We start from the raw sequence: 15,810 nt of genomic DNA, 5'->3' as shown, positions 1-15,810 counted from the left end.
GCACTGGTCTTTTTATTATTGAAGTCAGAAAATCTATAACTTCCTTCCTACAAGCATCAATTCACTTATTTACAAATATTATACAATTCAAACATTCAATATTCAATCCTATTTTGATTGAGTTCAAGGACCTTGCCAGTTGGAGAACTCTAGAAGTTTTAAATTGCTATAGAAAAGCCTTGAACCAAACAATCATCGTTTGAGGTGAAGGTTTACCCGCCTGGGTGTAGTGGAGCTTGAAGTGCAGGGGAATCGAGAAGTATTCCTGTTAATTGGCCAGAACTAATTGCAAATTCCTATCAAAGAAGTGACAGGCTCTTGGATTTCCAATCTGCGGTTTGGGGAACCAACATGTTATATTTCATTGCTGCTTAATATCTACTACATGATAGCATTTCTTCTATTTTATTTATTATTTCAAGGTTAATTCCTAAAGATGGGCTTGATCAAGGCAAACCCCTTCCCCCAGAAAATTGCCCCTTCACTTGTGTGTAGGTGTAGATTTGCAGAGTTTTGTATCCATAATTGTAGATTTGGAAGTGTAGTCTTTGTCACAGTCTCCAGACCTCTATTTTAAGCCCTCTCAGTTATAGGTCGCCTAAAAGAGACCCATTCCTCATATAGGTCACCCAAAAGCGACTTGTTCCTAGGACACTTAGATGTTGACAGTTAGAAGTTGTAGGTTTCAGGTTTTCGAATCTCGGTCTGCCTCCAGTTTTTGTACAGTTTGATAGGGCTAATTCACATCTGAAAGTTTATTCTCTTCTAGCTCTCAAGGTAAGCATATCTTCATTTCCATTCCTTCTTGCACTTTCCTTTCATGCATTGGATCTGAGCTTACATCTTGTTAGTCATTGTTTCCTTAGTCTATCTCTCTTTCATATCTTCTTTCATTTCTAACCATATAAGAAAGGAAGCACCCAATATCTCCTTCTTGGCTAGATCCTACATTTGTATCCTTCTTGTCTCTTTTGGTTATTCAAATTAGATTTGGTACCTAAGGATCAGATTTTGAGTCTCCTTCCCAGTGTATATAGAATTTGGTCATTTACCATTGATGATTGCTATTTTATATATTACAATGAGATGATCTAGAAAGTTGTGAACCATGTAATTTACGCTGACTCTACAATATGTGAGTAATAATGATAATAACCTAGCTATATGATATATTCCTAGTGAAAAGCAATTTTCATTGTGCACTAAACTGTTAAGATTCTATAACACAAGATTTTAAGCCTTTGAGACTAGAAATTGAAGTGGTGAAGGACTTGGGTTTTTGTCCAGATCAGCAAGCAACCTCTAGGGGTTCCAGACAAAGCTTTGAGCCCTCAGAGAAATATTCGATGAAAGATAAGCATAGTTGAATGAATAATACCTTATGCCTTCTCTAATATTATATTGCCTTTCTTCAAAAACAAGTTATAATATAATTCAACATTGACTTATAATTATAGGGTCTCTTCAAACAATAAAGAGAGGTCCAACTTATATTTAATTAAATATGATAATTTATAAACTTGAAGTCCATTCATATGTAATTAAACAATAACTTTATTCCCTTGATGCTTTTTCTTTAGCATACATGAATAATTTTGGCTAGTAACTATAATTGTTAAACGAGTACTAGGTGAAAGGGGACATTACATGTTTTTCGCTCCAAACTGTTTCAAAATATTTTCATTGAGATCATTTCATTGACATTGCTTGTTGACAGTGTGAGAATGAAACAATACAAGTACTTTATAGGCTTAGGACATACTTTTTGAGTATTAGACTTTGATTTTCCTTCTCTCTCCTAGGTGTCCTTTTTGGCCTCTAACCTTATATTTTTATGTTGTTCTTGAACATATGAGTCTAGGGGCATGCACTAGGTGACTTGAAGATATTTTTTTGACATGTTTTCAAGATGACAGATTGGCCCTGAAGTGTCTAGGGGTGTGCTCAAAGGTCTTTAAGTACTCGTGCATCTGGTTGCTTAGACAATTTGACAAAGGTTTTTAGGGGTATACTTCGCTATACTTGGCTAACTTATTGGTCTATTTCATCATTGACAACTGGACGCATAACAGCACTTGGTGCCATTTCAGTTTGATTTTGGGGGCCTAAAGCTCTACAGATTCACTATGTTCTAATGTGGGCACCCTTAACCATTTAATTGCACTTTTTGTTCTAATTTTCATCTTAAATCACAAGGTATTAGCCGAAGGGGTGGAGAATCAGTAATGCTATGCTTCTTCATTGATGTTTTGACACTTTAGTTATTCTATACATCCACAGGCTTTTTAAGTTACTATTTCGTTCTAATTTTTTATTAAGAGTACAATTCAAGTGACTTAAGTGATATGATTTGTTGTTGAAATACTTTTCACACTTATATGATTTCTCTTGCAATATGACATTTGTTCTCTTTGGGGCATGCCCAATAATTTCAATGCCATATTTGAAGGTTTTAAATCATTGAGTATGACATTCTCTCTTTGGCATGCTGAAACTGCTTGTGAACACCTTCCTGATTTGAAATCTCCAAAAAGTACATCGTTGTCATGACATGTCTTGGAAACCTTGATCATTTCTCTTCCTTGACACTTCGGCCCTTCCTCACATCCAGTTTTTCATTTTGACTTTGTTTGGAATGCTTGAAATATTCCACTTAAAGTTCTTCCAAAGGTGTTAACTGGAATTGAGAATAATAACTTGGCAATTAAAAGAAACCAGGACATGGAATTGATTTATGAATGAGAAACCACTGAGTTGTGGCTTGTGACTGAACACAACATGGAATATCTTATTTGGGTCGAACATAGTTGTAGATGCATAATATGCACATTATGTTACATGTATATATAAAAAGAGATTCATACCATATATAGAAATTTGGTACATCCCATATCTAACGAAGCATTGGTATCAAGATTCTACCTTCAAATTTTGGATGTTGTGACAACAGTTATGACAGTTTTATAATGTCATTTGTACTGTCAACATGAAATCTTATTCAAGTGTTTCTATTCCAGGTTGAAAGATTATTGAAATTCTTTTGACATTATATGTTAGATCTTGATAAAGTTTATGGATATTCTTTCTGACTATTCCTTATTTATGCAATATTTTTCTAACTCATAATCTAACTGATTCTAATCAATGTTTTTTTTTTCTATGGGATAAAGATCTGGGGTTGCCAATCCATAGGCTTGATGGAGAAGAGTTTGTATCAGTTATTGACGAATTCATGGAAGCAGTCTTTACACGCTGGCCTCATGTGATAGTGCAGGTTACATTTTGCAGTAGAATGAGAGATGTTTTAATAAGCTTTTCATCTAAGCAATATCACATTTGAGATTGTTGAAGTGCTTTTTTTTGTCTTAGTTTGAGGACTTTCAAAGTAAGTGGGCGTTCAAGTTACTACAGCGCTATCGGAATCATTATAGGATGTTCAACGATGACGTTCAGGTAAACATTAGTTCATCTCATATTAAAAGCTTAGTTAAATGATCTTGTGGTTTTTAAAGATATTACTGATGCTGGCGTGGTAGCATGTTTCCAAGTTGAAATGGGCATAATAGTTGAACACTGCATTTTATAAGAAGAAAGATATCATTAAAGAGAAGCGTGTAAAAGCACGGTGAAACAATCTAATGTTTTGCATTTTGTTTTGTTAAAATGGAAACACATTGCATTCTCTAGATAAGGATTGGAAGGGACGATTTTCATCTGTGTTTTAACTTTTTCTCTGCTGTTGGTCAAATGTTTTGAATCTATTCCTCAGAATCAATTTTAAATTGTCTTTAAATATTTATTTTGCTAGATTGTCTTATTTCCCTTGCACTAGTTCGACTTCAAGGTAGAAACATTTTGCAGGTGATACCAAATTATAAGAATTTTTATCTTAATATGTAGACTGCAATACAGGTATTTCTTAAATAAGTTTCCAAAGGGGTGAGATAAGAACCAACCAAGAGCAAATAGTTTTTGGAAACAAACTTTCTCAGGGAATAAGAATATGTAATATTTTAAAGAATATTCAAGAGCTAAAAGAATATAGTATAAGAAGTCAAAACCATGCTATGAGCAAGCTTTGCACTAGGACAGCCCCTTAGGATTCAACACCATATTGTTTAATTCAATGCTTGATAACAATTATAGCTATCATTGCTAAGTGTCTTCATAACTCAATCAAAAAAAGTAATAGGCAATGCATTCCAAAAGTGCTCTTAATTAATGCAAAAGTGGGATTTTTGCAAAGCACTGGTAACGCACATTCAGCTGCACTAAAGATTTTCCAAATGCAATGTAACAAGAGGTCAGGCTTCCTCTGCCTCCAAGTTCAGATTGACATGAATTTAGTTCTAGAGAGATAGGTACAATTATTGGAGCACATATTCTTGCTTCAAGTTATCAAGAATCTAGGACTGACAGGATATGCATATATATAGACTTAGACAGATCACTGTTGATAGATTAATCATTGGAAATGAGGTAACAAGAGCAGTCACACCATTGCAAGAGCATCCAATTTAGATGTAAAGTCTACTGTGGACATGGGCATTTAGTTAGGATATGACCAAGACAAAAGCATCAAAACACACAAGCTCAAGATATAATGGGAAGAAAAATACAATAACTACATCAAGACCAATATAATCCAATTAAATAGCATTACAACTACCTCAAGCCAGCCACAATCCAAATACGAGTATAAAAAATTGAGATTCCAGCGAGGGATGATCCAAAATTGAATCAATTTTACAATTTGGGAGTTCATTCTTAACCTGTTTTGCATAAATTTGTGAATATACTATGTCATCAGTCTGTGTATACTATATACATAGATATGGAAATAATGGAATAATCAAGATACAGCAGCTTCAAAATTGGATTATCAATACTATGATCCAATATGTCATTTGATGAGTTACTGAGTACCATCACCCAAAACCTTATTATCATCATGTGGGATTTTAACTCTATTTGAGTCTCTAAGGAAAAGAGTGGGATTTAATTAAACATAAAAGGAAAGACTTTAAACCTGATTGAGATTAACATTCATGTGACAGAGTTGGACTTTGGACGGTGGAAGCACAAGTTAATGAAATATCTCTCTGGGAATATAGGCCCATTTACCTGGACACATCTGCAAGACCATTCAAGAGATAAACACAAAATTCAGGTTTGGGAAAAAAATGGCTTATGTCATTTGGGATTCAAACACAAGGTAGTCAAATGATAGATCAAAGTCCCAACCATCCCAGGCTATCAAATATTCATTATTGTTAAAAACTTAAAGTACTACTAAAGCAAATTGAAATGCTGATACAAAACTGGGTTTGAGAGCATATTTGGCCAAATTGAGGAACTTGAAGGGGTTCGGTGCTGTACAAGGGAGCAAGGACTAATAAACTGGCACATGCCTGAGAAAATCTAGTACAATAGCTGGTTACTCTGCAAGAAAAAGAGCAATCATATTGGAAGCAAGGATCAAGAGATGAATGGATATCTGATAAATCATGAATATACACCAATAACAAATATTTCAACATATCTATTCTCAGGAGGCAACCTATTAACCTCAGTGCAGTCCATACAGACAAAAAATGGAGATTTCATTCACTCTCTAGCTGTTTCAGTGAGGTTGTTCCTCACCCAGAAAACTGAAAACTTACTGAAAATAGTATAATCAGTGGACAACAAAGACCATAGAAGGGTTATTGCAGAAGAGGATAAAAAGAGTTGTTTTCTATTTTCACCATGACAAATATCTAGATTTGTATGATTCTCATCTCTCTTCCTAGTTTGGCTTAGTAGTGGAGAATTTGTGCTCTTAATGAGAGGTCACAAGTTAAAATGCCATAGGAGGTAAGGTGTGTGCGCCTTGTTTGTGGTGTTGGGTGGATATTTTGCAACCAACAGTTTGTTAATATTCAATTGCAAAATAGGTAGACCAGCCACAACGTATGAGACAAAGTCTCTCCTACCTTTAAGGGAAGGCTCCCCCTTCTCACCGTTCCTTGGATCAACTCAAGGTAAGCAAGAAGTTGAAAGATTTTGAAAGGGTAATACCAATATTCTTTCCTCTTAACTTTCATAAAAGAATCTACTTACCCACAAAACGAGTAATGGGCAAGATAAAATCTCTAGCTACACTTCTATCTAATAGTTGGAAACAAGGATACCAATAAACCAACACTAAATCAAAGGCTAGTTGAAAGCATACTAGTTTGGCTCTAAGTCTTGTTTTAACCTATTCTACAAGAATAACCTCTACTATTGGGGCACAAAGACTTCCAGAAGTAGGGAATTCTAGCGATTTTGTTGAATTCAGAAGGTAATATAATCTATAGTCAAAGCTTCTAGTCTATAAATTACCACAATCATTCATTGTCAAAGCTTTAGCTCCGATTGTTTCTCAACTCTTTTTGCTCAGTTATTTAAACCATACAACAATAACATGGATCAAAGAAGATAGACGCAAATTACAATTAAAGCTTCCAATTTGCACTTATCACAATTGCACTCAATCAAAGTTCAGCTCCAATTGCTTCTTTGTATTCACTATTCATCAAAATAGTACTACATAATCAAAGTTATGGTTGCACAATTCTTCAAAACTGTTTGGCATACAATAAAATATTTTTTTAATGAGGGGGGCACTTCTTATATAGGAAAAAAAGTGAGAAAAAGGAGGGAAAAGTGGGAGCAACTCAACCACTTTGACTTGGTCTAACGAGGAAAGAAGAATTATTGGATCACATGTTTGATGGACATGTAATCGTATTACATGTGATTGCATTACACATGTTTGAGTTACATGCGATTGGATTACATGCAATCCATCTTATGCATCTACAAAGAAGAAAACTACACTTGAAGAAAAGATGAAGATGTTGAAACTGTTGACTTTTAATGAGTCTATCTTGTAGACAGCAAAAGCTTTGTACTCCGCGATGATTGCGGGTTCAAGGATTCTCGTATTCTGCACCACTGCATTCTCTTTGATGAGTTTCTAGTTGTCATTTGAAAACTTGATATCATCAAGCTTTTTCTTATTTGAGTTGTCATGAATTTTCCTTTGTAGATTGACACATTTTGGAGTATCCAACACTTCGAAACCTTCTCAATGGTGTCTGGATGTAAACTCGAAACAATTTTCCATCAATAACCTTAACATAAAGTGCACTATAGTCAATTAAGTGATAAATTAAAATGATAAGGTAACTTAAAAACATAACATAAAGTCAATTTATGTAATATTTTTAAAAATGTGAATATCAACATTAAAATATAACATGATATTTTAAATATGCAATTGCATTTGGTGAATCCACTTTTTGGGCACTTAAGATATATCAAATTGAAGGAAAAACAAAATGCAAGAGATTGGACGGAACAAAAAGACTAAAAGCAACTAAACACACACAAAAATGCAAGAAAGGACATTGAAGGCTTCAAAAATAAAGTATAAGCTTAATAAAATGAAAAAAAAAAAGGACTTGACGAAAGCCTTTAGTAAAAGTATTCATGATACGAATTGGGGTCTATTGGTTGATCGATGTTGGCTAACTAACTGATGAATTATATTAGAGAAATGTGAAACTAAGTTGAAATTTTTTTGTACTAGTACTTACATTTTGTGGTGACAAAATGCAGGAGAACAACTTGTCTGTGGAATTTTATTCGTTTGTTCTTTGAAACAAGAGTGACATAGAATCTAGTTCTCTAAGTTCTTTCATCCATTCCATTGGGCTATAGAGTCAGGCGACGAAAAGACAAAAATAATCTAAAGCAACTAAAGCAACGCAAATCTAGTTAAAAATAAAACAAACTTGTGCCAACGAACTTATTAAAAACAAAAAAAAGCTACTAAGTGAAACTAGCCGAAAATGCAAATTCTTAGATGAAACCATTTACTAGCTCAACAAAATAGCTACCTTTTTCAGCAACTTGCAGTACCTTGCATGTTCACATAGAACTTCATATTGATGGAATACGAGCAACTGAAACAATAATGTGAATGCCTGATGTATCACTTCTTGAAAGAGATGGAAGAATTCACCCTTTTGAGATGAATCATAGTGTATTGATGCTCCAAGATAGGTCCATGAATTGAAATTGCTCCTCCAAAATTGAACATGCTTCTTTTGCTTCCTCTTCAATAGTATTTTCAAGTTTAGGTACATTTGGAATGTCTAGCTTTCTGTCAGTCTCCAACCAAGGAAGATGTCGAATTGGATATCTCCTTAATCAAACAAATCCTACAGTCTTCTCGCCAACAACAACTTTCTTGACTAGTTCATCAATTGTCAACACCTCAAGATGATCAAGAAGATCTCGCTCATGTTATTTCAGTAATGACATGCATGGACTGCATCCTTCAACATAGTGCTCACAAACTTTTGACTTGCTAATCGGTCCTCAATCGCAAGCTTCTTTGATGGTAAAACCAATTTTTGTTGATTCCCAACAATAGAAATCTGAGGAATAGTTAGAAACATAGTTCCAAAAATCGCCATGAAATCGCCGAAATCGCCGAAAGATTCATGGCTCCCGATTTTTTTGGAATCGGAAATCGCTGGTGGCGATTTTTTCGTATGAATCGCCTGAATCGCCAAAATCGGCGATTCATGGAAAAAATCGCCAGAATCGCCATCGGGTATCGCCAGAAATCGGCCGCGGCAGCAAGGATAGAAAGTTCAATTTAAAAAAAAAAACACATGTTTTATTTGCTTTCTAAGTTGACTTTCCTCTTTGTTATAACCCTAAAGAGCCTTCTATTTGCTTAGTATGAGTAGAAGAGAGGAAGAGTGAGAGAGAAGAAGAGAAAAGAGAATCCATAGGTTTCCAACCGGCAAGAAGGAAGAGCACCAAAGAGATCAGAAGTCCATTTGGGGAGGCCATAAATTGCATTGGGAGCATTAAGGAGTCAATATCAACACTCCTCAACTCATTTGCAAGAGGTAAGTGTTGGTTTTTTTTTTGCATGTTAGTGTAGTATGCATTTTTTGTTAAATTTTTTTAGTGTTCATTTGCAAATCTTGAATGTTTTTTATTTTTAGTTTTACTAAATTGCAAACTAGGGTTTGTTGTTTTGTAGTTTTTGTTTATTAGTTGCAAACTTTGATTTTTTACATGAATTTTTTTATTGCAGCAGCCCTTTGCTTTCATTTTCCAATTTCCACAATGGGTAAAAAAGATGAATGCTGGAAATATAATGAAGAGTTTCCTGGGAGAACCAAATATCAAACAAAATGTATATTTTGCAAAGAAAAAATAAATTCGGGAGGTATCTATAGATTGAAATACCACATTGCTGGCATACCTGGCCATGATGTCACAGTTTGCACTCAACAAACCGCTGAGGCAAAACGCTCTTGTTTAGTGGCATTAGAAAAAATTGAACAAGACAAGTTGACTAAGAAAATGCAACTTGAAGGGTTAAGAGGTATTGGCTCCCGTGCTCCCACATCCGCAACCGCATCTACATCTGCAAGTGCATCTGCATCAGCTTCCGCATCCGTAGGTTGTGTTGGGGAGGGTTCTTCTAGGCCTCCTTTTCATCCTAGTGCTAGTGCTCATGTGAGTGTTAGTGGTAGTCGGTCTCATACTGAGACAGAGTCCAACACCAACCTATTGCGGCCTAGAGTGCGGAAAAACAGAATGGATAGTTACTTTGTGCCCCGCACTACTCCTGGCTCCCAACCCACGCTTGAGGGCATGGGTTTGAACAAGGAGATTCATGATGCTGCCAGAAAAGAGATTTGCAAATTCTGGTACTTTTGCAACATTGCATTTATTGCAGCCAGGTAATTGATTCTTTTTTCTTTGTTATCTTCAAAGTTAAAGTTAAAAGTAAAAGTAAAACTTTAATTATATCTACTTGTTTTATGATTTTAGTTTTTGACATCTAAATTTCTAATCAATATCATTATCTATTTGTGACAGGACTCCTTATTGGCAGAACATGATAGATGCAGTTGCCATTTGTGGTCCGGGGTTTAAAGCCCCAACTGAGGCTGAGTTGAGTGGATACCTCCTGGAGGAAATGGTTGAGGATATGAGGCATGAGCTTGAGGACAACCGAAAGGAGTGGATCGAAAAGGGTTGCACCATCATGACTGATGGTTGGACAGATAGGAGGGGAAGAACACTCCTCAATTTTCTTGTATCCTGTGGAGGTGATTGATCATTCTACTTTCCTACATACATAATTTTGAATCGTGATTGACTATTTCAAATTTTGATTTGTTGATTGCTAATAGTAATTATAATTCGTTGTTTTGTTACTTGTAGGATATACCATGTTCCTCAAATCCATTGATGCTTCTGCTCATGTAAAAAACGCCACATACTTATGTGAGGTTATTGAGGAAGTTATAGCAGAGGTGGGGGAACAACATGTGGTGCAAGTGGTGACGGATAATGCAGCAAGTTATGTTGCTGCAGGTAAACTTTTAACTTTTTAAGTTTTGAAAATAAATTTATTTGAATTTTGAACTTTTTCTAATTCTAACTTAGAATTTCTAAGTTTCCTAAGTTCTAAGTTCTAACATGTTTGAAATTTGAATTTCTAATTATCTTAAAATTGTTGTAGGCAAACTTTTGATGGAGAGGCACCCCACCATATTTTGGTCCCCTTGTGCAGCACACTGCCTTGACCTCATGTTGGAGGAAATTGGCAAACTTGAGTGGGTCAAGTCATGTGTGGAAAGGGCAAAAAACATATGTAAGTTTATTTATAATCATTCATTTGTCCTTAGCACAATGAGGAAGTACACAGGAGACAAAGAGTTAGCTCGTCCAGGGATCACGAGGTTTGCCTCGAATTTCATCACCTTGCAGTCCTTGTTGACATCAAGGGATGATTTGAGGAGCATGTTTGTTGGGCGGGAGTGGATTTCATCTTCCTATGCTACGACCATTGCAGGGATAGATGTGGTGGATTGCATATTTGATGATGATGGTTTTTGGAAACCTGCTAGAGAAATACTTAAGGTAATTTTATTGCAATTTAACATTTAATATTTTACAGTTTACTATGCTAATTGTTTAATGATTTAGTTTTACCTTATATTATTGAATTATTCTATGTTTAAGTTTTGACTCAAATTTTTGTTTTACTTTATATGTAGGCCACTGAGCCTCTTGTATCTCTCCTACGAACTGCTGATGGGGAGAAGCCCTCTATGGGCTACATATATGAGGGTATGGATAGGGCCAAGGAGGCCATTAAAGCTCAGTATGCAGGAGTGCAGGAGAAGTATGCCCCTATTTGGGACATCATTGATAGGAGATGGCAGAATCAGCTCCACAGACCCATCCATGCAGCAGCTTAATTTTTGAATTCGGCATTTCGTTTCCGTCCTGACTTCAAGGCGGATGAGGAGGTTCTCACCGGATTATATACAGTTATCCAGAGGTTGAGTACTGATGAGGATAGCAGTGCTGCAATTATTGAGCTTGATAAGTTCAATAATAAAGAAGGGCCACTGTTCTCTAGCAGGGTAGCCATAGATGCTCGGGAAACAATACAGCCAGGTAAAAATTAAATAATATATTCAATGTTCATGAATCTAGATTCTAAACTTAAAGTTGATTATGTAATTTTAGAGTTAACTTGTAATTTGTAATTTGTAAATGAGACTAATTATTTTTATTTTCCCTTATTTCAGATAGATGGTGGCAAATGTTTGGGGCCACAACCCCAAAACTTCAAAAAATTGCCATTCGTATTCTGAGTCAGCCAAGCAGCGCTTCTGGATGTGAGCGCAGTTGGTCCATGTTCGAGCACATCCACTCGAAGAGGAGAAACAGGTTGACAGTGCAGAGGTTGAATGATCTTGTCTTCGTTCATTACAACCTCCGTCTTAGGATCAGACAGATTTTGGGCACTGACTCCTCTCCGATCATTCTGGAGGAGATTGATCCAGAATCAGAGTGGCTCACAGAGGTTGTAGATCCAGTCTTCACTGAGGAAGACCGTGCGTGGATTGACCAGGTGGATATAGAGGCTGAGGCAGCTAGAGCACGTTCTTCAGGCATTGGTAGACGCACACGTGCACGCACAGACACAGGCCCTAGCGACATTCGTGAGCCCATCTTATATGCGGGAGATATGGCTCGACAGTCCTCTAGGACCTACATTAGACGCCTTGCTACTAGGCAGACTGGATACTCAGAGGCTGAGGCTGAGGCTGTAGCCGAGCTTGAGGATGATGTTGAGGATGATGATGACTATGAGCCTGAGGCTTGAGCTGGAGCCTTGTTTTTATATTTTGTTTACAGATATTGATACTGAATCATTGATAGACATATGTTTCAAAGTTTCAAACTTTCATGGATCTTCATCTTAGATTCTTACATAAATTTATGATTTGATGTCTTATGGATCATCTTACATACATTCTATGATTTAAATCATTATGATCATTTGATTTCTATTTACTTCAGCTAGCCTACAATTTACATTTTAGAATCTTAGATAACATAGTTACTTATGTGATGGATTTTATGTTTCATGTTTATGTATGTTAAGTTTTAACTTCTATTTGATGATGTTATAGTGTGCTTAAGTTATATTCAATAAAGGGTGCATGAAATAAGTTTTAAATTGTTAAAATCTTTAAATTTAACGGGTTTTTTCAAATTTGCCGATTCATCGCCGATTCATTGCCGATTCATTGCCGATTCACGATTCGATTCGACCTTGCCGATTCCGATCCGATTCCGATTCACATTTCTTTGGTTAGAAAAGGCTGCCTTTGTACATCTTCACGAGGAACAAAGAACATGCCCTTAGCTATTTGCTTTCTGAGGTCTAGTAACTCATTTTCTAACATCTGCATTGCATAATCCATCCTTGTGTTGGAAGAAAATGAATTAGAAGGATTATAACTATTTCAAACCCACTTGCTTCAATTCTTATCTTCCAACAAGAATAAGATTATCTTCAATTTTAATTGCCAATATCTGTGTAGCTATGAGAGTAGATGGGGCTTCTCCCCTTTATAGAAAACTGACTTCAGGAATTTGAGCATTGGTGAAGAAACACTTCAAATTTGAAGTCGTAGGTTGGGCAACAATTGGAATTCTTTGTGTCAATTTGTTCAAATGAGCAACAAATTCACGTATAGGCACACAAGATAACTTCTTCAACTGAGCAAGTCGGGCCAACAATGCATGAGCAACTTCAGTAGGCTTGAACCTTTCTTCAAACATGAATATGAGAGTAGCCCAATTTGTGATAATTCGTGGTGGTAAAGGTAAAACCAATCAGCAGCCACGCCTTGGAGAGTTTCCACGAACCTTACAGATACGTCCTCATATCCAACAAAATGAATATTGTATGCAATGTATAAAGTAAGAATATGTTCATTAGGATGTTGTTCTTCACCAAGAAACTTGGGAAAGTTCTTTCCCAAGCCATTAGGAATCATGTAGAGGTGGAGCTAGATTCAATGATCCAAAAGCATTTCCCCAAGGACCTTGGGCCATTTACATGTCCTTGGAAAACGCTTGAAATAATAAAATTGGCTAAATGCAATGAAAAAGGACATGGGTATGCTTCAAATGAAAGCTTCAGGTTCTCAAATGAGCATCTTGTCCCCAATGGAGTTGCCAAAAACTGTTGGGTGGATATTTTGCAATCGACAATTTGTTTAAGATTCAATCGCAAAATAGGTAGACCAGCCACAACATATGAAAAAGAGTCTCTCCTACCTTCAAGGGAAGGCTCCCCCTTCTCACCATTCATTGGATCAGCTCAAGGTAAGCAAGAAGTTGAGAGATTTTGAAAGGGTGTTGTAATAAACCCAAAATGAGATCCTAATAAGGGACATGTACATAAATGTATACTACTATTATTGTAATTAAAAAGCATTTTTTATAATGAAATCCTAATAAGAGACATAAATGTATCTTATTATAATGAGTCATAATTATAAGTGTCTTTTTCCCTTTAATTAATTTTAATAGGGAAATTATAAATGAAACCTATGCTAACCAATACTTAAACATTATTATCAAATTAATCTATTATTTGGTCAAGACTTAATAAGTCAAGTTGACATATGCCAAAGGGTGTGATTATTCAAACATGACGGTGTATGCATATCTGTATAGGTTCCGATAACTATTGAGAGGCAAAAAAAAAGGAGATTCATCAATTAACTTGTAGAGATAAGTCAGAGTTGACAAACGCTCAAGAAACTATATTGTCAGACATCAAACTCTATCACCCCCCTAGTCTCATCGAATGAAGGCATTTGTCTGCAAATAACTGCGGCCATCACTGGAGAGAAGGAAAACATTGAGTAGGAGAACAAGTACGTCCAACCGGAGAAGATACTCGAATAGTACAAGTACTAATACTATGGACATGAAGAGTGAAAAGCACTAGTGGTAGCAAAGACCTTTAAGTACATCACTCGGACTACAGACATGGGAAGGAGAAATGTGAATACCAGAATTACGAAGTGAAGAGTCAGATATTGACTCATTGAAAGAGTTGCTAAAACCAGTAAATATCTTTCGCCATACCATATTACAGGAGAGGAGGGATTGATCATATTTGATGGAAGCCATCTGTAGTTGATTGCTGTAGTGCTTAGATGATATCTCCAACCAAGAACCTGAACCGCACATCCATCGTGGGTAATAGAAAATAGAGGGCAACATTACCAATTAATCTTAAAACTCTCATCTAAATATAGCAACGATATTAATAAGAACATTAAATAAGGATTGAAGAACAAAACAATATATGAAAGCCTAGAGGCATACAATCTTTTCCACACAGAGGTATGATGCATGCTATAGTAAGAGATTGTATTAGAGGCAGAATAAACTTGGTAATAAGCAAGTATGTACATATAGTGAACTTTGGGACCAGAGGGAATTCGTAATCAAATGCTGAGATCCTGAATTGGATTATAGAGAGGGGATTTATAGAGAATCCCTTAGGGACAATATATATTGTAGTGGTCAAACATATGCATATGTCAGAGATAAGAGACTTGGTTAAAGGTAGGCTCTCTACCAAGTAGTGATTACCAAAGATCCCAAGAGGCCTAAAGAAGATGTTCCTTTTAATGATAATAACCTAACTGAGATATAGAAATGTTTACATATATATGATTTTATTTATATATAATACTAACAATTTATTGCAGGTTACAATCTGGAAGCGGGACATAACAGGTGTTACCAATATTCTTTCCTCTCAACTTTCAGGAAAGAATCCACTTACCCTTAGAACATGTAATGGGCAAAATAAAATCTCTAACTACACTTATATCTAATAGTTGGAAATGGTGAAACCAAATAAACCAATACTATTACAAAGGCTGAATGAAAGCGTACTAGTTCGGCTTTAAGTCCCGTTTTAACCTATTTTAAAAGAATAACCTCTACTAGTGGGGCGCAACATCCAGAAGTAAGGAATTCTAACTATTTTGTTGAATTGAGAGGTAATATAAGCTACAGTCAAAGCTTCTAGTCTATATATTTCCACAATTGCTCCTTGTCAAAGCTTCGGCTCTAATTGTTTCTCAGCTCTTTTTGCTCAATTATTTAAACCATACAACAATAACATGAATCAAAGAAGACAAACACAAATTATAGTTAAAGCTTTCAATTTGCACTTATCACAATTGCACTCAATCAAACTTCAGCTCTAATTGCTTCTTTGTATTCACTTTTTATCAAAATAGTTTTACACAATCAAAGTTATGCTTGCACAATTCTTTAGAGCTTTCTTGCGTACAATAAAAGAGGATTTTTACAATGAGGGGGGCACTTCTTATATAGGAAATGTAG

General features: G+C 35.7%; 3 protein-coding genes across 3 annotated transcripts in view; all 3 read left to right on the top strand.

Annotated features, from left to right (window-relative positions):
• Window positions 1-15,810, top strand: part of LOC149529877 (NAD-dependent malic enzyme, mitochondrial-like) — a 262,335-nt gene that overhangs the window by 150,674 nt on the left and 95,851 nt on the right. Inside the window, exons 7-8 of the mRNA XM_089810059.1 lie at window positions 3,171-3,274; window positions 3,370-3,453. Of these exons, the coding sequence (XP_089666185.1) occupies window positions 3,171-3,274; window positions 3,370-3,453 (188 nt within the window). The remainder of the gene's footprint in view (window positions 1-3,170; window positions 3,275-3,369; window positions 3,454-15,810) is intronic.
• LOC149529879 (uncharacterized) lies at window positions 8,644-9,817 on the top strand. The gene is made up of 2 exons (XM_089810820.1): window positions 8,644-8,954; window positions 9,146-9,817. Exon 2 carries the CDS (start codon window positions 9,178-9,180, stop codon window positions 9,802-9,804), a length of 627 nt encoding a protein of 208 aa, XP_089666946.1. The 5' UTR covers window positions 8,644-8,954; window positions 9,146-9,177; the 3' UTR covers window positions 9,805-9,817.
• Window positions 9,819-11,131, top strand: LOC149529878 (uncharacterized). The gene is made up of 3 exons (XM_089810819.1): window positions 9,819-10,172; window positions 10,288-10,440; window positions 10,589-11,131. The coding sequence occupies exons 1-3, from the start codon at window positions 9,959-9,961 to the stop codon at window positions 11,014-11,016; spliced, it is 795 nt and encodes a 264-aa protein (XP_089666945.1). The 5' UTR covers window positions 9,819-9,958; the 3' UTR covers window positions 11,017-11,131.

This window comes from Cupressus sempervirens, chromosome 11 (assembly GCF_028749045.1).
Source record: "Cupressus sempervirens isolate cs-2001-9-10 chromosome 11, ASM2874904v1, whole genome shotgun sequence".
Lineage (NCBI taxonomy): Eukaryota > Viridiplantae > Streptophyta > Pinopsida > Cupressales > Cupressaceae > Cupressus > Cupressus sempervirens.
The sequence above is the reverse complement of the archived record's forward strand: the minus strand, read 5'-3'. Positions and strand labels throughout refer to the sequence as shown.